Here is a 26,686-nt window from a genome sequence, read left to right as displayed (position 1 = left end):
TATGAACAAGAGGTGGGAGCGAAGGGGAAGCCGTAGCCAGAGGTATTCCTGGGGGTGAGGTGGAGAGAGTGCAGTGCAGGGCGAGTGAGGAAGAGAGTTTTTGATAAAGATAGCAACCCCACCTCCAGGACGAGGCTCAGGTCTATCATACCGGAGGAGGGAGTAGCCTGGGAGAGATACTAAGGAATCAGAGACATCATAAAGGAGGAAAGTTTCTGTTAAGCAGATCACGTCTGGTTTGACAGAAGCAACCTGTATGGAGAGATCAGTTAAGTTTGAACGAAGGCCCCGGATGTTTGAGGTCCATACCGTTAATGAAGAGGAAGGGGGAGCATCAAATACAGAACAGGGGGGAGGAGGGGTAGGGTAAGATGTGGAAGAGGTGGAAGAGGTAGGGAGAGCTGTTGTAGGTGTGTCAGAGATTTCAGAATAGCTCGGAGAAAGGGAAGGATGGGGCGGACAAAAGGTTTGATGGTGATTGGGTGAGGCACAATGAGGTGTTATTTGAGGAGGGGGAAGAGCGAGGCAGAAGGTTGGGGGAGATGGAGGTGAGAGTTGGAAGGGGGAAGAAGCGGGGAGGACGCTTTGAGGAGGGGGAGTGAGAGGGGGGAAATTGAGAAGCAATGAGGGTGGGGAGATTTGAAGGGAAGGGGGGGGGGGCGAGGGGGGAGTTTTGGAGGGAAGGGACAAGGGGAGGGATTTGAAAGGGATGGGATATGGGGGAGATTTGGAGGGGAGGGGTGAGGGAGGAGTCTAGGAGGGGAGGGGCGAGGGGGCGTCTTGGCGGGGAGGGGTGAGGGGTAGTTTAGGAGGGAGGGGGCAAGGGGGGAGATTTGAAAGGGATGGGTGATGGGGAAGATTTGGAGGGGAGGGGTGATGGGGAAGATTTGGAGGGGAGGGGTTATGGGGAAGATTTGGAGGGGAGGGGTGAGATTGGATTTTAGAAAGTGTACGATTTATGGGAAACGAACATTTATTGCAAAATGAGTTTCTTGTGACCTTCGAGTTAAAAATACGTTTAAGGACGCTGGATGGAGGATGGAGTGCAGGAGAGTTTAGGGAATGTAGAAAAAAGGCACTATAGGAGATGGATATTTTTTTTGGGATGAATTGATTTGGTGAGCAAGTCGAAAGCAGCCTTTTAAAGAAGAAGAAGAAAAAGGTGTTATAATATATGACGGAATACATAACTTGAGGGGAAAGTGTAAACATTGAAGGTTAATAACACTGAAAACTATCTGGGGAAATGGGGGAGAAACACATGGTCGAAGAACGAACGAACGAATAAGAATGAATAAACGAATGAGAACAGAGAAGGAAATGTTTTTTCTTTTTATTTTATTTTATTTTATTTATTTATTTTTTTTGAGTTGAGATTTACACAAGGAAGTAGGCTATGGGTGAAAAGACTGGGAATACAGAGAACGAAAGTTATTGGATCACAAACGACGGACCGCTGAGAGAAAAACAAAGCCTCAAGGTTGTACAGTGTACACTGTACAAGGCCTCAAGACATGAATTAACACGATTTTCAATACAGGTATGAAAGATTTGCACCGAAAAATCTTCGTCGGGACACAATATACGTACAACACCATAAATAAATACAGTTTTAACGAAAATACAAATGGGAACAATCACTTAACTTCGATTTCAAATCGTTCGCGACGCTTCAAAGGCCTTTCTCGCGACGCGGCAAACAGACGATCAATTTATGAAAGATAAACACCGAGAAACAACCAAAGTTGCACACAATAACTTCACACACCGAAAGATAAATACAGTTTCGACAAAATACAATTGTGAACAGACTTAACTTCGAAAAACGTGGAGACCGTGTGGAGCTTCGAAAATCCCTGCCACCGTCTCCGAGATCTCGCGAGATCCCCAAAGTCAGTGGTTATTGTGGTGAAGGTGAAGGTGGTTATATTGTGGTGGTTATATCAGTGAAGTCAGTGGTTATTGTGGAGTCAGTGGAGTCCATGTGGATATTGAAATCACCGAGGAGGAGGATTGAGGGGGAGAGGGAACAGAGCTGGGTCAGAAAGTAGGAGAAGTCAGACAGGAATGATGGGTGTGGTTTGGGAGGATGGGTGTGGTAGACGACAGCCTGACTGTCTGTCTGACAGACACACTGTGTGTGACCAGAGAGTTTAAAAGCCAGGTGTTCAAATGATGGAGCAGATGAGATAGATGGAGATGAGGCTGGTCTTGATGTCCTGTCGGTGAATTACGTCAATTCCATTGGCTTTAATAGGTGGTATTGCCCCCTTTGGCAGAAACAACCTCAAGTAGGCGTTTCTTATAACTGTCTACCAGTCTCTGACATTGACTGGGAGAAATTTTTGCCCACTCCTCCATGCAGAATTCTTTCAGCTGTGCGATGTTTGAGGGGTTTCTTGCATGCACAGCTCGTTTCAATTCCCCCCACAACATCTCGATGGGATTTAGATCCGGGCTTTGACTTGGCCATTCCAGAACCCTCCATTTATTTCTTTTCAGCCATTTCTTGGTGGATTTACTGGTATGTTTAGGGTCATTGTCATGTTGCAAGGTCCACCTTCGGTTGAGCTTCAACTTTCTGACAGATGGCCTCACATTATCCTCAAGCACCCTCTGGTACAATGAAGAATTCATCGTGGATTCTATGATGGTGAGCTGCCCAGGCCCTGATGCAGAAAAGCTGCCTCAAACCAAAATATTTCCACCACCATGCTTTACAGTTGGTATCAGGTTCTTGTGGTCAAACGCTGTCTTTGGTTTTCGCCAAACATGTCTTCTGGTACTGTGGCCAAATAGCTCTACCTTTGACTCATCTGTCCAGAGCACATTGTTCCAGAAGTGCTGGTCTTTGCCTTGGTGTTCATTGGCAAACTTTAGTCTTGCCCTGATGTTCTTTCTGGACAGCAAAGGTTTCCTCCTGGCACACCTCCCATGTAGATCAAATTTGTGCAGCCTCTTTCTAATGGTAGACTCGTGCACTTTGACATCAATAGTGGCAAGAGCTGCCTGTGGGGCCCGTGATGACATTCTGGGGTTCTTAGAGACTTCTTTCAGCATCTTGCGGTCTGCTCTCGGGCTGAACTTGCTGGTGTGGCCTGGCCGGAACAAGTTGGCAGTTGATTGGAATCTTCTCCACTTGTAGATGATCTTCCGGACAGTCGAATGATTGATTTCAAATTGTTTGGAGATCTTTTAAAATCCCTTCCCAGACTCGTAGGCATCTATAACCTTCTTTCTGAAGGCCTCAGAGAGCTCTTTTGATCTAGGCATGGTGACGCCGCACACTTCAACAACAAAGAGCAAACCAAAGTAAATGTCTGAGGTTTAAATAAGACAGGTTCCTCCAAGATCCGCTCTAACGATGTTCTAATCATTTGCACCTGAGCTGGTGCACCTGATTCTAATTTTAGGTATTTGAAGTAGTGATAAATGTAGGGGTAGGGTGTACTTACTTTTTCCACATGCGAAATTTGCATTTATGGTTATTTAAATTATACAATGGACTACAAAATGTAAATGTTTCATGATATTTGTTATATTATATCACCTTTATCTCTCAATATTGTTGAAATGAAGATCAAATAGCTGTATGTTGAAATATGTTGAAAAAGTCAAAACTTTACCTGGGGTGTACTTACTTTTTCACGTGACTGTATATGCATGTTTCCTTAACTTTTCTCTGTTGATTTCATATTTTTGTGTGAGTTTCAACTTCCAATAGTCAACAAAAATAACGCATATTTGGACAAAACAAAACTTTTTTCTGATTCAAGCCTGCTTGTTATTCGAAATGTGTTTTTGCAACAACCTCGACAAATTAAGCTCCATAATCTCTGGCAAAGCAGACACAATGACACCTTGATGAAATGACACCATACCGCCATATTAGCATCTCTAGTTACATGGATACAGACAATTGATTAACCCTTCCCTTCCTGTCACTCTCTCATTGAGCAGTGCAGACGCTGAGCAGACAAGGTTCTCGCTTATTGCACCACCAACAACAGCAGTTGCACAACGGGCCTCTTGTTGCTGAGCTGGAGCTCCAGAGGAGGTGCTGCACACTACTTAAAAACACCTTTGTGACATATTCTTTAATTTGACTTCATGAATGCTCTAAAGTGTTTCTTCATTTTTGCTTATTTCAAAAAATGACTTTTTGAGACTTAATTGTCAAAGCTATTTTGTTTGTTTTCTTCTTTTGATGTAATATGACTTGGTTGTTTTATGCAACTATTTATTTGCAGTAACATATCTGTATCTATATACATGTTGTAAATCAAAACTCAGAGCTCTTTCAAGTAATGAAGATTTATTGAGCTATATCTCCACTCATCCTACAACACAAAATGAAGCACAATCATTAGCACTACAAAGGAAGCAATCAAACAAACATCACCTCCAAGCCCCCCGGCAAGCAAGCAATTACGTACCTGTTAATCCCGATAGTCTCTTGGCACTAAGGTAACAGAACTACCACAAAACCAAGCGCTGAGCAGTCCGGTCTTATATAAGCTCCCTCAAGGACGGCCCTCCGACCGAACTTTCTCTTCCAGCTCGAGACATTACATCATATTTCACCATAATACATAAGAACAAGGTGTGTGTTTTTGGTTGTCATCTCCATTTGTGGTTTCAGCAGGTGGACAGAGTCCTCCCAGGACTCAAGGTATCCACCTCCACTTCAGTGAGGGATCACAGTTAATGGACCAAGCTGTTCAACTTTTTCTGAGTTTTGTTCCAAAGGCTCTTTTCATTTGTGGTAATATTCCCGAGGATGTTTTGTAAAATCTCAGTGAGGTTCTTCTTTATCATTCCTGTTGCTCCAATTATCACTGGTACCATTTAGATGCTCTTCAGCTTCCAAAATCTCTTGACCTCATTTTTTTAGGTCCTTGTATTTGACCATTTTCTTGATTTCTGTGTTGTTTAGGTCAAAATCGCTGGGTACTGATCTCGATCATCAATGCTGTCTTTTCCTTTGTGTTCCTGCGTACATTGTCCGGACGCAATGCTTTGTTTTATGTGTTCACTCTCGATGGAATCAGGTCGTACGAGAATATGACGTCCTCATTTTCAAAGATTGCCCTTGATTCGTGTTTCCATGAGTTTTCTGGAACTGGGATGTTAAAATTTTTGCAGATATGCCAATGGATCACTTTGCATACTTTGTTGTGCCGTTGTGTGTAAAGTTGTTCTGATAATAGTTTTTTACATCCTGAGAGCAGGTGACTCGTACTTTCTGTTTGTCTTCCAGAATCTACACTTGTCCGCCTGGCTCAGTCCCACCATCTTTTGAAATCCATTGGTGTAGTGTCCTTGATCTTGAGCATTTATTATGATTCGTTTGTCATCCCAGTTGAGCTGACCTCTTCTTAGCCATTCCAATGAGCCTTCTTTGTCCATCCACACTCTGTCCCATTCTTTTTTTGTATTTTCCTCCTATTTTGTCATTCTCCCAGTTGTTGGCGTATATTTCTTGATATTTCTTTTTATATATTTATTTTCTTTTTTTTTTGCAATTGTTGGGGCTGTAATTGTTGCTGTTTCATTTCCCTGTGCAGCATCTTATATTCACACTTGTTTTTGGAAATTATTTGCAAGGTGAGTTAGGGATACTTTTTCAGGTTTATTGTGTTTATATTTTTTCATAAATTGCATCTGATAGTCTGAGCATTTTACATACTCAGCTAGTCCTGCACTCATCGCTCTGTGCACCTGGATGAGTTCCATCAGGCCGCTCTCTCCTCTCTTTTCGGCAGGTACATTCTCAGAATGTACTGGTTTTTGTAAAACATTTTTTGGATGGTAAGGAGTTTTCTTGTTTTGATGTCTAACTTGTGGATTTCTGATTGGGGGCAGTTTATTATTCTGTAGCTATATTGGAACACAGGTACTGCGAGCCCTGGTTTATGGCTTTGGTTTTGTTTCTTGGGGTGAGATATGTTTTCAGGATGAGCTTTGTTCTACGTAGGTATTCTTTGGCGATTGTTTTGCGGATTTGTTTGGCCAGACGGAAGCCTCTCCTCAGTAAAAAACACATGAAAGCCCGCTTGGAGTTTGCAAAAAAGCACCTAAAGGACTCTCAGACTGTGAGAAACAAGATTCTGTGGTCTGATGAAACCAAGATTGAACTGTTTGGCTTCCGTCTGGCCACTCTGCCATATAGCCCAGATCGGTGGAGTGTTGCAGTGATGGTTGTCCTTCTGGAAGTTTCACCCATCTCCACACAGGATCTCTGGAGCTCAGCCAGTGACCGTCGGGTTCTTGGTCACCTCTCTTACCAAGGCCCTTCTCCCCCGATTGCTCAGTTTGGCCGGGCGGCAAGCTCGAGGAAGAGTCCTGGTTGTTCCAAACTTCTTCCATTTAAGAATTATGGAGGCCACTGTGCTCTTGGGAACCTTGAATGCAGCAGAATTTTTTTTGTAGGCTTCCCCAGATCTGTACCTCGACCCAATCCTGTCTCTGAGCTCTGCAGGCAGTTCCTTCGACCTCATGGCTTGGTTTTTGCTCTGATATGCATTGTCAGCTGTGAGACCTTATATAGACAGGTTGTGCCTTTCCAAATCATGTCCAATCAATTGAATTTACCACAGGTGGACTCCAATCAAGGTGTAGAAACATCTCAAAGATGATCAAGAGAAATGGGAGGCACCTGAGCTAAATTTCAAGTGTCGTAGCAAAGGGTATGAATACTTATGTCAATGTGATATTTCAGTTTTTTCTTTTTAATAAATTTGCAAAACTTTCTAAAATCCTGTTTTCTCTTTGTCATTATGGGGTATTGAGTGTAGATTGATGAGGGAAAAATGAATTTAAACGATTTCAGCATAAGGCTGCAACATAACAAAATGTGAAAAAAGTGAAGGGGTCTGAATGCACTGTATAATGTATGTATGTATATATATATATATATATATATATATATATATATATATATATATATATATATATATATATTGTTATGGATCCGCTGCCGGCCTTCTCCCCTTACCAAGGGGGGATTAGTCCCCTTGTCTTTGACTGGCCTGGCGGGACCCGAGACCTATGACGTCCCTTCCGGACAGCGCGAAATAGGGTATTAGGACCAAATTCGCTATTGCCTAAATACTCGCGCTGCCCTGAAGCGAGGAGATAAGCCCCGCACGAACCACGTGTGTTGATACGCCGAGCGGTTTTGCGTACACGCGATCTGCGCCGTTATCACTTACTAGACCCCGATTCAAGCGGTTCTTATTCGTACCACGCTTAGTCAATGGCGAAATCACAAAGGCGATCGAATTGGAAAAAGGAAGAACAGAATTTATTTACACTATACAATGGTAGAAGAAGCAGAGACACAGGGCAATCCTTACACAGTCTTACTTAATACCCAAAAGACTATGGGCCCGTTTCACTCACACTCACACAGGGATTGCAGCTGCAGGATGATGGTCTGCGCATCCAGGGATGGCTTTGGTGCAGCTCTCTCCGGGCTCCGGCTCGTCCCGTGCAGATGGATCCAGGAGAAGGCAGGAGCTCGTAGCGCGCCATTTAGACGCACAGGGTTATTACGGGGCGAACTTTAGGGGGGTGGGCTCTGGTGCGGTTGGCGGTTAATCACTGGCAGCTATGGCCGCGTTTACTCGCGTGGCTGGAATATTCGCTATTCGCCACCGGCGCGTTTGGCTGTGGCCGCGTACTTGTACCGCCAATGCCTCTTCTTCTTCCCCTCTGGCGCGTACGTAATATGGCGAGTTACAGTTCAAAGCCTCATGGCGAGCGAGTCCTCAAATCCTCAAAGTGCTCTCAATATGCGCTCGCTGTAAAAGTCCTCTCCCAGCAAGTCCTGCTTGTAAGTCCTCTTGAGGGCTTTGCGCACCGACTTAAATAGGCACGCACCGCGAACCTTCTCGAACTCACCAGACGCGCCTCTCCACGCCCTCTCACGCCATGCCGCTAGAGCCCTGATTGGCTGATGGCTCTTACCGTCATCGCCTCTGACGCTCTGCCTCGACTCCGCCCCGACTTCAACGCCGGCCCCACCCTTTTTAGGCCTACCTCGTGTTACTCGACTAGTGGGCAGCCAATGCTTGACAAACTGGATTGAACAGCCAATGCTTAACAAACTGAGCGGGCAGCCAAATGGGGCGCGGGATGGATTCCGCCCATCGAGGTGGAATTGGAGGGTGGACGCAAAATGAATGGGACCTAATCTCATGTCTTTACACAACGCAGATATTAATAGGGGAAATGGCCTATACTTACACATACTATGACATAACTAATACTACAAGTGGGCCTACGTGTTGCTCGTGGAACTAACTATGAGGGGCAATCCTTTAGCATTTATTGAAGTTATATGTACAATCTCAAAACCGCAACAATATATATATATACAACAACAACACAACATGCATTTTGAGGCCATTTTCCCTGCTAGAGCGGGGGTTACCCTTGTGGTCCCCATGACAATCTTCTCCATTTTGCCCTATTTTCTGCATCTCTCCTTGTTAACCCCCTTGCCCGCATTTCTTCTTCCACCATCTTTAGCCAAGTCTTTCTCGGTCTTCCCTGTCATCTACTTCCTTCTACATTCATTTCCATCACTCTTCTCAACCAGTCACTTTCATCCTTCCTCAACACATGACCAAACCATCTCAACGTGTTCCTCTTCACAGCATCAACCACAGGCTCTATTCCCATCATCTTTCGTAATTCATCATTTGTCTTCCTCTCTCTCAACGATACTCCGCACATCCACCGAACCATTCGCATTTCCACCCTTTCCAGCCTTCGTTGCTGCTCTGCATTCATGACCCATGTCTCGCTCCCATAAATCATAACACTTCTCACACATGCAGCATACACCTTTCCCTTCAGCTTCAGCGACACTCCCCTCCTCATCAGCACGCCACTCAGTTCCCGAAAGTTCTTCCATGCACATCTCACTCTTGCAACCATTGCCGAGCCTGATCCACCTTCTCCATTCAGCATGTCTCCGAGGTAGCAAAATGTTTTCACGTCTTCCAGCTTCATGCCGTCTCCAAGATCCAACTCAACATTTCCTCCATCTGCAGCTCCCTCTGTGCACACCTTACATTTGAATGTAGCTGCCACTGGTTAATGACCCTCTCAAACCACTACATTTTTGATGAACCCACTCAGCGCACATTGTACATTGAATGGAGTTCACTCCGACACCCTTTAGTCAGGTTCACTATGTCAATAAATTATATTTTGTTCAAAATCATGGTAGATTAGCAAACCTATACACTTTTGGAAAGGTTATAGCATAAGGAAACTAAAAATCAATGTTTACATTTGGAGAGATACCTGTATGGCGGCCATTTTGGATTTTCAAAATGGCCACTGTAAAATACATATTTTGTTCTATTTCTGCCTCTAATTACCCTAAAAACTTTTTAAAATATACTAAACCTATATTTTCAGGGACAAGGAATCCAATGAAAATATCAAATTAGTGCTATGGGGAATGGTAAGACACGAATCAAAGGTTTTGAATTGCAAAATACTGTCTTTATATTCGCGATAAGTTGCATAATCAAATACATGTTATCATTTTGTAAGGCAGTTAATAACATCAAAATGTGTCACAATAATTCATATCACCAAACATACACAGGCAGTCAGCAAAATCATATATACACATGCAGTCAGTATAACTTCACATCTACACAGGCAGTCAATGACAAAATATACACAGGCAGTCAATGGCATCAAACATACACGATTACAGAATATGCCATTTAGAGTTCGTCATCACTGTCCTGTGTGTCGTATCCGACAATATAGTCCGCATCGTTTTCACAGTCCGTTCCACACAAGCAAAGGTCGGTCAAATTGATTGGCAAATCGAATTGGTCGAATGGTCGATCGAATCGAATTCGATGAATTGAATCGAATCGATCGAATTGGTCGAATGGTCGAATGGTCGATCGAAGCGATTGGTCGAATGGTCGACTTGTTCGAATGGAATTGGTCGAATCGAATTGGTCGGAATTGGCAAATGTAAACATTGATTTTCAGATTTTCCATGTAATAACGTTTCCAAAAATGTATAGGTTTGCTAATCTACCATGATTTTGAACGAAAAAACAAAGTGAACCTGACTACTTCCTGCACACAGCACATGGCCACTTCCCAGTTCTTTCCACCTCACCCATGCTTTACCACTTGCCATCACCTTCGTCTTTCCGATATTCACCTTCTGACCTTTTGTCTCCATACATTCCTTCCACTTGTTCATCTTTTCCTTCAGTCCATCCATACTTTCCGCAATCAACACCAGATCATCTGCATACAACAACTCACACGGTAAACCCTCCTTTACGTTCTGAGCCAGCACCTCCATCACAGCTACAAATAGTGGTGGACTTAGTACCGATCCCTGATGCACTCCCACCTTCACCTCAAACTCACCACTGTTTCCGTCCTTCGTCCTTACAGCTGTGCGCGCTCTTTTGTACATTGCGATCACTACTCTGATCAACCATTCCTCCACTTCTAGCTTCCTCAATACCCATGTCAATACTTCACGTGGAACCCTATCGAATGCTTTCTCCGGATCAACAAACCCAAGAAACAACTTCTTCCTCTTCTCCATGTACTTCTCCTGCAACTGCCTCACAATAAAGAGCGCGTTTGTCGTTCCTCTTCCTGGCATAAATCCAAACTGCATTTCGTCGATCTTCACCTTCTTCCTTATCCTCCTCTCCAACACCCTTTCCAATACCTTCATTCCATGCTCCAATAACTTTATCGCTCGGTACGAGCCACACTGTGTATGTATGTATATATATATATGTATGTATATATGTATGTATATATATACAGACTTGGCATTTAATATGGAATATATTTTTTTTCTTTACTTGGGTTTACTTTCTGAACTCAGTATATCAATCTGGTGAGTTTCTTTTACCCTTCGGTGATGTCTTTGTTGAAAGAACCATGTCACTGGTTGTCTTTCGCAGCAAGAAGTCAATAACAGGATTATATCACAAACAACAACATGCATTTTAAAGGCCATTTTCCCTGCTAGAGCGGGGGTTAGGCACGCACCTTTACTTACTTTTGTACTTACTTTTGGTGTACTTACTTCTACTTACTTTTTCAAGTGACTGTGTGTGTGTATATATATATATATATATATATATATATCTATCTATAATTCCAGTAATCTCTGTCTGTCTGTCTGTACGTTTGTTTGTTTGTCTGTGACCGCTGTTTCTCGACAACTACCGGTCCGATATACTTGAAACTTGCCAGGTATATTGCTGGGGACCCGAGGATGTGCCTTTTCAAGGTTTCATATTAATCGGACAATTACTTACCGAGCTATGTCCAAAAAACGATTCAACCAATCAGAGAGCAGCGAACGATCGCGTGTGCCGAACGTGGAGGACACACTCTGCCTCGGATGGCACATTTGAGAGCGTATTCATTTATTTCACGTTTGCAAACTATGTTGGCGTTAAACTATGTTTTAAAACTAATAAAACCGAATTTGCGATTCATTCGCTTTCCTGCGCGTTTGTGCACGCGATGGCGATTTCTTTACCAAACTCCGGAAGCCGTTCGCTTTGGACCAAACCATTGCATGTAAATAGAGGGGGGGGATTGTCACCGTACTCGCAAGCCGTTCGCTTTGGACCAAACCATTTCATGTAAATAGAGGGGGGGGATATAATTTTAGATATAGATATAGTACGGGCAATGCCCTAGTCTATCTATAATTCCAGTAATCTCTGTCTGTCTGTCTGTCTGTACGTTTGTTTGTCTGTGACCGCTGTTTCTCGACAACCACGGGTCCGATATACTTTTAACTTGCCAGGTATATTGCTGGGGACCCGAGGATGTGCCTTTTCAAGGTTTCATATTAATCGGACAATTACTTACCGAGCTATGTCCAAAAAACGATTCAACCAATCAGAGAGCAGCGAACGATCGCGTGTGCCGAACGTGGCGGGCACACTCTGCCTCGGATGGCACATTTGAGAGCGTATTCATTTATTTCACGTTTGCAAACTATGTTGGCGTTAAACTATGTTTTACAACTAATAAAAACGAATTTGCGATTCATTCGCTTTCCTGCGCGTTTGTGCACGCGATGGCGATTTCTTTACCAAACTCCGGAAGCCGTTCGCTTTGGACCAAACCATTGCATGTAAATAGAGGGGGGGGATTGTCACCACTCGCAAGCCGTTCGCTTTGGACCAAACCATTTCATGTAAATAGAGGGGGGGGATATAATTTTAGATATAGATATAGTACGGGCATGCCCTAGTATACACACACAGCAATACCCCGTTTTACGCCATTTCGACCTACGTCAAATCCGACTTTACGCTACTCTTCTGGAGTACATTTCAGTTCAGCGAACGTCATTATGTGCGACTTTACGTCACTCCTACATCATAATAGGATGTGAAAACAATTAATTTTTCCTTTAAAATATATTTAAAATAAATATAATAGTACATAAAAATTAACAATAAAAGAAGCTAAAAAAACAATTTAAAATACAGTAAAAAGCACATTAAAAATATTTAAAATGTATGTGCAGTGTACGTACACGTAGCTGCTGGTTCTCATTCAAAACAAAGGCGACGCCATATGCATTTTGTCCTGTGCTGCGGTCGTGTGCTTGCTTTGCCTTTCGCTGTTATTTTTGTCATTATTCCTTTACTGTGTCTGTGTTAGCCATGGGTCCTAAGAAGGATAGTGCTCGTGTTTCCAAGCGTAATGTGGTTACGATGGAAGACAAGTTGAATCTGATTAAAAGGTATGAAAAAAGGTGAAAAAGTGTCGGTGATAGCGCATGCCTTAGGGCTGCCACGGTCGACGGTATCGACCATCATTCATGATAGGGAACGTATTCTCGCATACGTCACTGAAAAAGCGCCGTCGGCGAAGACTGCTGTCATGAATGTGAAGAGGGGTCAGATTTTCGACGAGATGGAGAGACTCCTTTCGTTGTGGATCGAACGCCAGACCCATGAACGCATACCAACGAGCCAGCTGCTGATACAGGAGAAGGCGAAGTCTTTGTTCCAGGATCTTCTGAAGAAGTACCCGGAGGATAAGGACACAACCTTCGTTGCAAGCTCTGGATGGTTTGCACGCTTTAAACGGCGCTTCAGCTTGCACAACGTCAAGATTCAGGGCGAAGCCGCAGCTGCCGACACCGTAGCCGCCGAGGAATTTCCTGCCACATTGAAGAAGATCATTGAGGACGAGGGATTCTTGCCTGAGCATATCTTCAACGTCGACGAAACGGGCCTTTTTTGGAAGAGGATGCCTGACAGATCCTTTATCTTGAAGGAGGAGAAGACCATGCCAGGCTACAAAGTCGCGAAGGAGCGGCTAACGCTAATGCTTCAGGGTAATTGCACCGGCGACTTCAAGCTGAAGCCGCTCTTGGTGTATCATGCGGCGAACCCCCGTGCACTTAAGAACATCCCGAAGGCGTCTCTTCCCGTCATTTGGGTGAATAATATGAAGGCATGGGTAACCGTCATAATTTTTGAATTATGATTCATCAATCATTTCATCCCGGCTGTCAAGAGCTATTGTCGAGAGAAGAAAATTCAATTTAAATTGCTTCTGATTTTGGACAATGCACCTGGCCATCCCACTAACCTCGGTGATTTCGACCCCAATGTGAAGGTGGTGTACTTGCCACCCAACACCACATTGCTCATCCAGCCTATGGACCAGGGTGTGATAGCACTTTTTAAGCGCTACTATCTCTGCCGCACTCTTCGTCAGGCTGTCGATGCAACGTCGGAGGAGGAAGGCATCAACATCCGGCAGTTTTGGAAAAACTATAACATCTACCAGGCAGTGCCTAACATCAATGCTGCATGGTTGGAGGTTACGCAGTCGGCGATGAATGGGGTGTGGAAGCGTTTGTGTCCCCACCTTGTTAATGATTTCACGGGGTTTGATGCGCCAGTCAAGGCTGTATCTAAAAACTTGGTTTCCCTCAGCGCTGACCTGGAGATGGAGTTGGAGGAGGAGGATTTCGATGGTTTGATCGAGGCAGACAAGCAGCCTTTAACTAATGAGGACTTAATGGCGTTGAAGGAAGAGCGCCGCGAAGAGGATGAGCTTCCAAAACCAGAGCCAAGGAAATTCACCGTAGCCGAAATGCAGAAAGGTTTTTATCACCTCTCCAAGTGTCTTGCAATATTTGAGGCACAAGACCCAAACGCCGAGCATTTCGCAAAAATGATAAATGGCACCAGCGTCCTTTTTCTCCCGTATAGGACCATCTTAACTGAGAAGAAGAAGCGCACAATTCAAGGGACTTTGGATCAGTTCCTAATTAATGTCGAGAAACGCAAGGCCTCTACTAGTTTTGATGAGTCGCCAAAGAAGCCCCGCATATAGTGTTCATTACTCTTTAAAAAATATGGCTAAAATGTGTTTTTTGTGTTCAGAAGAGACGCCAAGTTTAAGGTGAATAACATAATTTTATTCATTTTATTTATTATTCTTTACAAATTCATTCATTAATTGTGTTCATTACTCATTAAATAATATGACTAAAATGTGTTTTTAGTGTTCTTTAAGGTTTAGCGATAGTTATATACTTTCGCGAGTTATTTACTCTAGTTTTATGGTCTTTGTCTTCATTTTAAGGCATTTTTAAGGCATTACGCCCTGTTTACGTCAAAAACCGAGTTACGTCACGGCCTATGGAACCAATTAATGACGTAGGCCGGGGTATTGCTGTGTGTGTGTATATATATATATATATATATATATATATATATATATATATATATATATATATATATATATGTATGTATGTATGTGTGTGTATGTGTATATGTATGTATGTGTATATGTATGTATGTGTATATGTATGTATGTGTATATGTATGTATGTGTATATGTATGTATGTGTATATGTATGTATGTGTATATGTATGTATGTGTATATGTATGTATATATATAATATATATGAACACCCTTGTTTGTTGCACGTGAGCCCTCGCATACGGTTGATCCCTTTTAGCATACATAAAAGACAGTTTACAGAGGATACAACGTGAAATAGAGGTGAAGGATAATCGCGAGGTGATTAGAAACAACATTGTGGGGGAGGAAGATCTGCTTTCTGCATGATTATCGAAGAATATTCCTATTTGTTTATTTTACCATGCATGCGCTCATGCATTAATTAAAGGAAATAACTATTCTCATCTATGCAATATTAGCCCCTACGAGTCATTTTCGCAACAATGTATTTGTATTTGGAAAGTACCTACTTGTGTCTATACTCTGGGGCTCTATTTTTGGTCTGATTCTCTACAGTTTTTATATAAAGGCACTGTTCCCTCTATCTCTGCTTGCAATGTTTTGCACCTTTTAACGCTTTGTCATTTGGGAAGTCTGGTATAAAATGTGTTCCCCGTTTTTGAATAAGAGTACGGTATCGAAAGATTCAAATGTTTGTTACCTATCCTTGAGGCCTCAACATTCAAATCTTACATCGTGATTATTTGTGAATTGTCTTTTTCCTTCTTGAAATGGAAATATAAGCTTTTCTCTTCCACAATGTGAATAAATGCACCTTCATATGTTTGATTAAAACGTTCTTTTGTTTGCTGATATGCTTTAATATTCGTTAAACTTGCTGTTTCAACCTGCTTTAATGAAGTGTCAGCTGTTATTTATTACATCTTTATTTTTTGGAGGACCTTTTTGAAAAAAAAAATTTATTGGCTTGTTTATTTGCTATTATTTACCTCTTTTTAAATAAATGCCAGCAAAATTGTGATTATAAACTTTTAAATTTGTCATTTGTTTTTCCATCATGAGTTGTACACTCTGTATATTTACTTATTATTTTAAATTTTTGATGTTTGCTGTATGATCAATGAGCAATTTTATAAAATAGGTTTTTAAATGAAATTTTATAATATAAAGCTTTTTTGTTTATTTACATGGTTTGTTTTTCTTCAAGACTCGCCTCTTGGTTGTCTTGCTTGGGTTTGAATCTCAGCACAGCTATAAACTGTCAACCTGATGCCTTGGTGCACCATCAGCTAAAAGGCATTTAGAGCGAGGCATCAATGTGTGTGCCAACCCTCGGATGGATGTTGAACTGGGCACCACATCTGCTGTAATTAGGTTGTAGACGTTAAAGATCCCACAGTGTCCTTTGCAAAAAGTCAGAAAGCTATGGTCGGCACCCTGGCCAAAGTCTAAATTCCTTCTCAAAGCTACTTAATTGAACATCAGTTAGGCTAGCCTGCTCATGAAAGCCTTGGGCCAAAACCTTTCCCTGGCCAATCCCATGAGCAGGCTGAGTAATTGTGGCCATGAAAAAAAAAAAAACTATTTTCATCAGGAATCATGTTTATGGAATATAGTTAAATACTTTCTTGTCTTCTCATGGGTGTTTTTCTTTTTTTCCTCTGCAGGCAAATTCAAGAGAGGCAAATGCAAGCAGAACATGAGAGGCTAGAGCGAGAAAGGGTAGAGAGGCTGGAAAGGGAAAGGGCAGAGAGGTTAGAGAGAGAAAGGTTGGAACGGGAGCGCCTAGAAAGAGCAGAGCGAGAAAGAGAGAGGTTAGAGAGAGAAAAGGCAGAACGGGAGAGAGAGCGTGCAGAGTGGGAGCGAGCAGAACGAGAGAGAATGGAGAGAGAACGCTTGGAGCATGAAAGAGTTGAAAGGGAACGCTTGGAGAGGGAAAAGGCAGAAAGGGATCGCCAAGAACGAGAAAGATTAGAGTGTTTAGAAAGAGAGATGCAGGAAAGGGATCGAGCAGAGAGAGAACAGCAGGAGAGAGAGAGACTTGAACGTGAGCAATTGGAAAGGGAGAAGGCGGAGAGAGAACGTTTGTCAAGAGAAAGGGCTGAGAGAGAGCATCAAGAAAGAATAGAAAGAGAGAATCAGGAAAAGGAAAGAGCAGATAGAGAACGTTTAGAAAGGGAAAAGGCAGAAAGAGAGCTTCTGGAGAGAGAGAAGGCAGAGATACTTGCGTGGGAGAGAATTGAATATGAGCGAATAGAAAGGGAAAAGCTTGAGCAAGATAATGAAAGGATGGAGAGGGAACGTACAGAAAAAATGCAACAAGCACTGCTGGAGCGTGTAGAAAAGGAGCAAGCTCAGCAAGATGATGATGAAGAGGGGGATGATGATGATTGGGAAAGAGTGACGATGAGTTGGGAGCGACGTGGAATGGATGCTGAAGGGACACAGAATGAGAGAGTCGAAAGTCTTCGTGAAGACACCACTGATGAAGGTGAGGAAAGTGGAGTAATAGCTTGATTAGAGTCCAAACTCTTATTAAAAATTAGTCCAAATATATATATATATTTTAAATGAAATGATCTAATGTCACAAATGGTTGTTAAATTTTGTTGAATTATGATGAGGTTGAGATGCGTCTGCATGGTTATCTGACAGCATTTACCATGGCCCATTTTTCTTGACTTGACTTGACTTGCATGTTTGAAAAATTACAAGAGTTAAAAATTGTGACTGTAAAAAACGTTTCCAATATTGTCATCCGGAATGGGTTATATGTGATATTTTATGAAAATTTGCTGTGAGAATTAAAAACTTGAAATACTTTGTATGGAGAAGGAGGCATTTGACTAATTACTTGGGCTAATGAAATATGTTGCTCAAGTTGAAGAAACCAAATTTTAATGTTTTTTTTTGTGTTTCCTCCAGTCAGTCTAGTGGCGGCCATGCTGTCTCCGTCAATATCAAGATCTGCCATGCCACAAGCACCAACAGCTCCACCTCCTCCCCCACCACCACCTGGTCCTCCTCCAAAGCTTTCGAGCTGTACCATGCCTCCCACTCCTCTACCACCACCTCCACTACCTCTCCCACCCGGTCCTCCTCCATGCTTATCTCCAATCTCTGTTCCTCCACCTCCACCTGGACCACCACCAAACTTAAGTGGTCCGTCAACTCCTCTCGGTCTCCCATCTCCCCTTGGTCTCCCAAACCCTCTCGGTCCTCTAACCCCCTTTGGTCCCCCAACCCCCCTCGGTCCCCAAACCCCCCTTGGTCCCCCAACTCCCCTTGGTCCCCAAACCCCCCTTTGTACCCCAACTCCACTCGGTCCGCCAACTCCATCCTGCTACCCGCCACCTCCACCACCCCTTCCACCAGGTTCTGCAGAGGGGCCACCACTTGTTGGCCTTGCTGCTGCACTTGGATCTGCTCGACTTCGCAAGATCACAAGGGTGGGTGCTGATGTGAATGAGGGGGAGATAAAAGGTCATTAGGGGACTACTGCATGTTTGAATTCGATTCTTGCCTTTTCACTTATGACTATAATATTCGCATCTTCTTGCATCTCTGTGGATGGTTTATTATATTACTTGCAACTGCCTCAAACATTTTTTGTCTGTGATTAAATGCAGATCTAGTACTGATGTAGAGTACAAATTTTTAAAACTCGATAATTTACTTTCAGTGGCTGTTTGGGCTGATGGGATGGGCAGAGAAATTACACTTGTTTTTGAGTTATCTGGGCTTGATTCCCGAGCCTACCATAAAATTGTCACCATGGTGTTTTGCAGGCAAGGCCTCACCATGAGTAGGCTTCATTTGGAAGGGCTGTCCCACAAACTAGATTTCACTGGTGGAGGTTGATACCATGGTGTCTTTTGAAGATTAGGTCATTGCATCTGTATCCTGGTCAAATTCCAAATTGCTGCCCTATTTATTGGTACTACATCAATGCCACAGCTACACCTCAGTAATATTACAACCGACAGACCAAATTTATATTTTATCCCAGTCGAATAAGCATTTGATGGATATATAGTGGCTCTTTAAAGTTCACATTTTGTAACAGACTATTTAATCATTTTGTATCTGATAGATGCTGAAAATTGTTGTCTCGGTGTGACAGTTTATTAAAGGCTTCTTTTACTCTAACTCTCTGGAAGGGTACTTGGTCATTGATGAAGTACACACGGCTTGCATAGACCCTGACAAAACATGCACGCCCTGTATAAATCCTGCTGAAGTGCACACTCCCTGCATCGACCCTGACAAAGTACACACGGTCTGCATAGTTAGGCCCTGACAAAAGCACACACTGCCTGCATAGGCCCCGATGAATCCCATAAGGCCTACATAGACTGTTGCTGAAACGTTGAATTTTATGAGCTTCCTTGACCCCCCTCCCCAACCTCCTCCTCTCCTGTCCATTTCATATTGACATTTTACGTACTTGTTTATACATTCATAGCATTGTATTTCTTGCATTATTTGTGATTATGTATTGTTAAAGTGCTGAATGTTGTCTGATGACATCGGTGATTTTATTTGATTGTGATCAGGCAAGATTATGCAGTTTTACAAATGTCTTTATTTCAGTCTGACGAGGCTGCCGTGGCGATGAGTGGATCGGCTCGAGCTGAAGGAAGTCGTGGCCCAGGCATGGTTCATTTAGCCAGCAGTGGTGGCCTTATGGAGGAGATGAGTGCCCTCCTTGCCCGCAGGTCAGGAGGAAAGACCTGTGCAAGCACAATCAACATTTGTTTTTTTATTATTATTCATCTTCATGGTATTTCTTCAACAATCATATGCTTCAAGTTACCAGTAGTTAAGTGGTCCGATATTGCTAATTGGTCAATTGCTAGATGGGTCAGCCTTGGGTGGTTAATTGCTATTGGCCGATAGCTAGATGGGTCAGCAGCAAGTTTCCCTGGCTTAAGGATGGCAATGACTTTAACCTCTCCCCAGGTTGATGGTATTACTCTAGTTGCATGGATGCTAGTGAAAAGAGAAGCCAACCAGTTATGTCCATGAGGTCCCAAGTTCTTCAATAATTCAGGATAGCTGCCAGAAATTCCTGCTGCTTTGCTTGCTTTGGTGAAGGAAAGGTCAGTGGTCAATGTCAGTTCTGGGGTAAGGCAAAGAAAGCAGTGATCTAGGAGGAGATGATGAAATGGTCTTGGAGAGTACCTTATGGACTTCACGGTGAACCTTCTTAATGGAGGCAAATTCAGAGTTGAGGAGTAGCCTGGAAGCAACAGCATTACCCAATACTTTTGGAGGTTTATGTTGAGCAGGTGAGGCAATTCCAAGATGCCTTGGTAGGTTCCATGCCTATCTACTTCAATGAGTGAAATCAAGTTCCTCAACAGTCTCCTGCCATCTTTATCATCTGGCCATGTCCAGAGATTCCAAGAGCTCAGATGCAACATCTGGATTCTCAGAAGCTTCAAACTGTTGGAGGAGTTGGAAAAAAGAAAAGAAAAAAAGAAAGGTTTCTACCAACCAAAAAGGTGTGTTGCATTTGCGAAAACCACATGGGATGACATTTTTGGCTACCGGTACAGTATCAAGATTTTGCAGAAGCTGCTATAGCTCTTTGGGATATGGTTTAGGCTGGTCATCTGCTCCTCACCTTCTGTTGTGAAAGCCTCCTGGTTGGCTTTCCGAAAATTCCAGTGGGCCTTAAGTTTGGATATGATCAAGGGAACCTCTATTCCAATGTGTATTAATGCTGGTCAGTGTTGGCTGTGTGGAAAGTGTGGAAGGATCTTACAGTCGTGGCCAAAATTATTGGCACCCTTGCACTTTTTTCAAATAACTCACAATTTTCTCGAAAAATCAGTTGCAATTGACAAAACTATTTGGTCTCCACAATTCTTTATTTCACTGTTAATATTACAGAACCTTTGTTTTTGATTCAGAACTTAATATATCCGTTTAAATCAGTAAACAAAAAGAAATAGCATTGAAAAATTATTGACACCCTCGACTTAATATTTGGTAGCACAGCCATTGGACAAAAGAACTGCAGTCAAGCGCTTCCTCTAATCATGAATGACCTTCCCACCTCTACTGGCAGTTTGGCCCACTCATCTTGTGCAAACTGCTCCAGTTCTCCCAGATTTGAAGGGTGCCTTCTCCCAACTGCTGTTTTCAGATCTCCCCACAGGTGTTCCATGAGACTTAGATCTGGACTCATTGCTGGCCCCTTCAGAACAGTCCAGCGTTTTGTCTTGAACCATTCCTGGGTGATTTTTGAAGTGTGTTTGGGGTCATTGTCCTGCTGTAAGACCCATGACCTTCGACCGAGACCCAGCTTTCTGACAAGGGGTTGAACATTGCGCTCCAAAATGCCTTGATAATCTCCTGATTTCATGATGCCCATGCACACATTCAAGGCACCCAGTGCCAGAGGCAGCACAGCAACCCCAAAACATCACCTCCTCCATGTTTTACTGTAGGGAAGGTGTTCTTTTCTTTGAAGGCTTGATTTTGTTTTCTGTGAACATAGAGATGATGTGCTTTACCAAAAAGAAATAATTTTGTCTCATCTGTCCATAGGACATTCTCCCAGAAGGATTTTGGCTTGTTCCGGTGTGTTTTGGCAAATGCCAGTCGGGCTTTCTCAGTAGTGGGGTCCTCCTGGGTCTCCTACCATAGAACCCCCTTTCATTGAGTTGGTGATGGATGGTGTGAGTTGAAACTATCGTACCTTGTGTCTGAAGGTCAGATTGAATCTGTTTGGCAGTTGATCGAGGTGCTTTCTCCACCATTCGAACAATCCTTCGCTGCAATCTTTGATCAAGTTTTCTCTTGCAGCTACAGTGCCATGGGCCTTTAACTTCCTGATAACATTGCGTAAGGTGGACACAGGAACATCAAGATCTCTGGAGATGGACTTGTAGCCTTGAGATTGTCTGTCCATGCTTTGCCACAATCTTCTGTCTGACATCCTGAGACAATTATCTGGTTTTCTTTCTTTTCTCCATGCTCATTGCGGTACACACAGTGACACAAAACAGCAGAATGACTCCTTTTCTCTATTCAAACTGGTTGAATGAGTTATTTTTATATTGCAGGCACCTGCAACTCACCACAGGTGAGTTCAATTCCAGAGTAAAGGAGAATCACCTGCTTGAAATACACTTATTTCTTACAACTTCTCAAAGGTGCCAATAATATTGTCTTGGCCATTTTAGGATTTCTGCCTGGAATAAGCTAAGATTTAGTATTTTATCAGCTTTTTTTGTTTTGTGCCATTACAAACCAAAGAAATACATATGTGGATACCCAAAAAAAAAATTATTTCAACAATTTTTTGGAAGAAATGGTGCATTATTTGAACAAAGTGCAAGGGTGCCAATATTTTTGGCCATGACTCTATGAGATGCGTGAAGTGGTTGTTCATTACTGTTCCTGGAACCAAAACGGAGGTCTGCATTGTAATCCTTCCTCCATTTACGTGAATGGAAAGTGCATGGTTGCTTGGCATCGTGCAGGCGATAGCGATAACCAGTGGACACAGAAGCCACCAGCTGTTCATCTGCCTCATCATCTGAAGTATATCCCCATGAGGTGTGATGGATGTTGAAGTCACCAGCATGACGATTTTAAGATGATTGGCCCTGAAAAGGGCCGTTTGGAAGATCGTTGTGCTGCATTTATTGATGTGATGACATTAGTTAACTAGAGTTCATAGAACATGAATACCCCATGCAGTGTTCAAATATATACTCCAATTTTAATAAAATAATGATTTTAAGGATCGTTTAAAAAAAAATCTGGATGTTTAGCACTATTGAAGCAGTCTTGTATACCACCCATGTACACCACCCTGTAGAACATGTCCAAGTACTGCAAAAATGGAGGTTCCTCAAAGTATTATGAATGTGATTTATGTTCTAAAGTGTTCCAAGTATATAATTCAATTTAAATAGAGGCTTAAGGATTTTTTAACGCGTATATATAAATTAATTTCATGTTTTACCGCCATTTTACCCAGTGTCTATTACATCACCCTGTCTAGCATGGTACATTAGTTATTTGTGCCTGTTGTTTGTGTCCTTTATAATGCCCTCAAAAACAGTAAGTTTCCTCTTTTGGAATGATTTTTAATATTATATAACTGCCAGGCAGACAGAGTTTAAATATTATCTCACTCCTCTGCACATGTACAATCAGAACAAATTCAGAGACAAAGTACTGTTCAACGTCAGATTTGTCTTCCCAGTCATGTTCCGATTTGTGTTCAAAATATAACATTATATTTATACAAGCTGTTCTGCTATCATAGACTGAAACGACGGACATGAACCAATTACTTAACCCTGCTTTCGGCTTCACATGTACAGGGTAATAACTGGGTGGGCCATGGGAAGGTTGTCATCTCCTGCCCCTTTCTTGGTGATGAGTCAACAATTGTTCGATTTTATTACAATTTTTTACAATGTGAATTTAATCCTCATTGCCAAAGATTGACCCAGCATGTGTTTCTTTATGTGGGAATTAATGCTAAAATCATGTTAATGGATTTTGGAAATAGCCAAAAACACTCTTTGCACAACAAATTGGTGTCTATTTTGTGACAGTAGAACATGGACAAAATCGGGCTTTCGGAAGTAATTAAGCATGCATTTTATGATCGAGACTTTTACAATACCCTTGTATCCACCGTGCAATAGGTTTACTGGATTTACTATATACCAGAGGCTGAGACATGAGCCATTCCTTATTTGTCCCTTGTTACTATTCCAAAAACGCTTTGATAAGGGCTGTACTTCAGTGGATGGTCAGCCCATTGTGTCTCCAGTGTGTACTTGAACTGGTTAATTGTAGTTGCATTGGCAACGTATCCTGGTAGTGTATTTCAGTTTATGACACTCCTGACAGAGAAATTGGTTTGTTTTAGCTTAGATATACGGCGCTGTTTCCTTGTCTTCATGTTGTGCCCCTGGTTCTCAAGCTCTCTTCCGCCACAAAGAATTGCGGAACATCGATTCAGTCAATTCCCGGATTTTGAGGATCTGAATAAGTTCAGCCTATTGTCTCCTGTACACTATTGTAAGCAACTGTAATGCTTTCAATCTTTACAAATATAAGTGTTAGGATGTTGAAGGCTCCAGTCACAGACTATATAGTCCTTAGCGAGGCCAGGCCTTAAATAAAAGAGCTTCATTGATAGAAAAGTCCCACTCCCACTACAAAAATGACCAACATCTTCCACTACAAAACCCTTGCTGCTCACTGCTACGGTTATTGTTTTCCAAATGCTGTACCAACCTCTTACTGACAATCTTCTCCATTATCTTACACCCCAATAAGGTCAAACTAATATGTCTGTGGTTTGTCAGGTTGCTCTTCTTTCCCTTCTTGTAGATAGGTAAAACAATGGCTGCTTTCACAACTGTTGCACACACTTCCCGCCTTCAGAAGTTTGGTGCAAATAAGTTTGATTGACTTACAGGTTTCTTTACAAGTTTCTCTCGATACTCTCGAATATGTACCATCTGGGCCAGCTGATTTGTTAATATGAAGTTTAACCAGGAGGCTGTCCACCTCATGAACTGTAAAACCCATCTCAGTTAGAATAGATTCCACAATACTCTTTTTTTTAATGTCGGCATTGTTGTTTTATCCTCAACTGTGAATACACGCCCGAAAAAGTATTGAGAGTATCTGCCTTCTCCTGGTCATTCTTTGCCCAGGTACCATCTGATTTCTGCAAGTCTGGAATACCCATTTTAATCTTCATTTGGCTTTTCACATACACTTCATGACCAAAAGTATGCAGATATCCCTTCTAATTAGTGGATTTGGCTATTTCAGCGACACCCATTGCTGACGGGTATATATAATCAAGCACACAGCCATGCAATCTCCATAGACAAAAATTGGCAGTAGAATGGGCTGTACTGAAGAGCTCAGTGACTTTCAACAGTGGCACCATCATAGGATGCCACCTTTCCAACAAGTCAGTTCGTCAAATTTCTGCCCTGCAAGAGCTGCCCCGGGCAACTGTAAGTGCTGTTATTGTGAAGTGTAAACGTCTAGGAGCAACAACAGCTCAGTCGCGAAGTGGTAGGCCACACAAGCTCACAGAACGAGACCGCCCAGTGCTGAAGCGCGTAGCACGTAAAAATCATCTGTCCTCGGTTGCAACACTCACAACCGAGTTCCAAACTGCCTCTGGAAGCAACGTCAGCACAACAACTGTTCGTCGGGAGCTTCATGAAATGGGTTTCCATGGCTGAGCAGCCACACACCAGCCTAAGATCACCATGCGCAATGCCAAGCGTCACCTGGAGTGGTGTAAAGCTCGCCGCCATTGGACTCTGGAGCAGTGGAAATGCGTTCTCTGGAGTGATGAATCACGCTTCACCATCTGGCAGTCCGACAGTTGAATCTGGGTTTGGCGGATGCCAGGAGAACGCTACCTGCCTGAATGCATAGTGCCAACTGTAAAGTTGGTGTTGGAGGAATAATGGTCTGGGGCTGTTTTTCATGGTTTGGGCTCGGCCCCTTAGTTCCAGTGAAGGGAAATCTTCACGCTACAGCATACAATGACATTCTAGATGATTGTGTGCTTCCCACTTTGTGGCAACAGTTTGGGGAAGGCTCTTTCCTGTTTCACCATGACAATGCCCCCGTGCACAAAGCGAGATCCATACAGAAATGGTTTGTCGAGATCAGTGTTGAAGAACTTGACTGGCCTGCACAGAGCCCTGACCTCAACCCCATCGAACACCTTTGGGATTAATTGGAACGCCCACTGTGAGCCAGGCCTAATCACCCAACATCAGTGCCCGACCTCACTAATGCTCTTGTGGCTGAATGGAAGCAAATCCCCGCAGCAATGTTCCAACATCTAGTGGAAAGCCTTCCCAGAAGAGTGCAGACTTGTAGCAACAAAGGGGGAGGGGGGGGAGGAGGGAAACCAACTCAATATTAATGCCCATGATTTTGGAATGAGATGTGTGATGTTCGAGTGTCCACATACTTTTGGTCATGTAGTGTATCTCCAAAACCTTTTTGGATTATATTTGACCTCCTGCTATCTTGTTCTCAAAGTCAGCTTTTGCTCTCTTTACTTCAAATGTTTCATTGTTTCTTGTCATGACATGAACTTTCTCGTCAGCTTCCCACCTACCCTTTTTGAATCTACTCCAAGTTCTGTGTTTCAGTTTAACAGTCTCCAAATCATCTCTATTTATCCACTGAGGCCTTTTCACCATCTTGTTTCCTCTTCATGAGGACACATTCGTCTATTCATCTTTTCATTGTATTTTCAATGAAGTTGCTCCTTGAGTGGCTGCTTAATCAACAAAGTGGATGTGCCTGTCTTGGCGTTGCCTTAAACTCATTGGTGTTGCCTGGCTCAAGCTTTGAACCGGCTCAAAGCGATGCCGTCTCAGCCTCACCATGACCTCAGCAAAGCAATGTCCAACTTCATGAATAACTCTCCAAGATGCCACTTAGGGCGGTCCGTGGTCCGGTGATCTGTGGTGTGGCATTTTCCTCATCCAACGTCTGCACGTTTGATCCAAACAATATATCGTGAACAGGCACGGCTGAGGTGAATAGAGAAGTGCAGGAAGCGAACAGCAGAGGGAACTTCTTCTTAGATGTGTTTTAGGTGGTAAAAAAAAAACTTAATAGTCCTGTGGGTTCAAAGAATACACCAATTGTATGTAAATGTGCATTGTTGAGCACCGCCTATCATTGAGATTTGGCATACCTAACCCTAATGACTAACCTTAACCCTAACAACCCTAACCCGGCATACCCTCTTGGCGAATAATTTGGTACAATCGGTACAGGTTTTTCAGATTATTTAGAGTTCGTGTGAAAAATGTACAGATTGAGTGAGGAAAAGAGGAATTGGGCAGCCAACGCAAATGGCAAAAAACATCGAGA

General features: G+C 42.8%; 1 protein-coding gene across 5 annotated transcripts in view; it reads left to right on the top strand.

Annotated features, from left to right (window-relative positions):
- LOC137415994 (uncharacterized) overlaps nt 1-26,686 on the top strand; it is a 120,164-nt gene that overhangs the window by 24,190 nt on the left and 69,288 nt on the right. For all 5 annotated transcript variants that reach the window (XM_078784382.1, XM_078784384.1, XM_078784381.1 and 2 more), the window contains exons 5-8: nt 3,961-4,057; nt 16,444-17,267; nt 17,702-18,225; nt 19,370-19,494. In XM_078784382.1, the coding sequence (XP_078640508.1) occupies nt 3,961-4,057; nt 16,444-17,267; nt 17,702-18,225; nt 19,370-19,494 (1,570 nt within the window). The remainder of the gene's footprint in view (nt 1-3,960; nt 4,058-16,443; nt 17,268-17,701; nt 18,226-19,369; nt 19,495-26,686) is intronic.

This window comes from Myxine glutinosa, chromosome 9 (genome assembly GCF_964187855.1).
Source record: "Myxine glutinosa chromosome 9, kmMyxGlut1.1, whole genome shotgun sequence".
Taxonomy (NCBI): Eukaryota; Metazoa; Chordata; class Myxini; order Myxiniformes; family Myxinidae; genus Myxine; species Myxine glutinosa.
The sequence above is the reverse complement of the archived record's forward strand: the minus strand, read 5'-3'. Positions and strand labels throughout refer to the sequence as shown.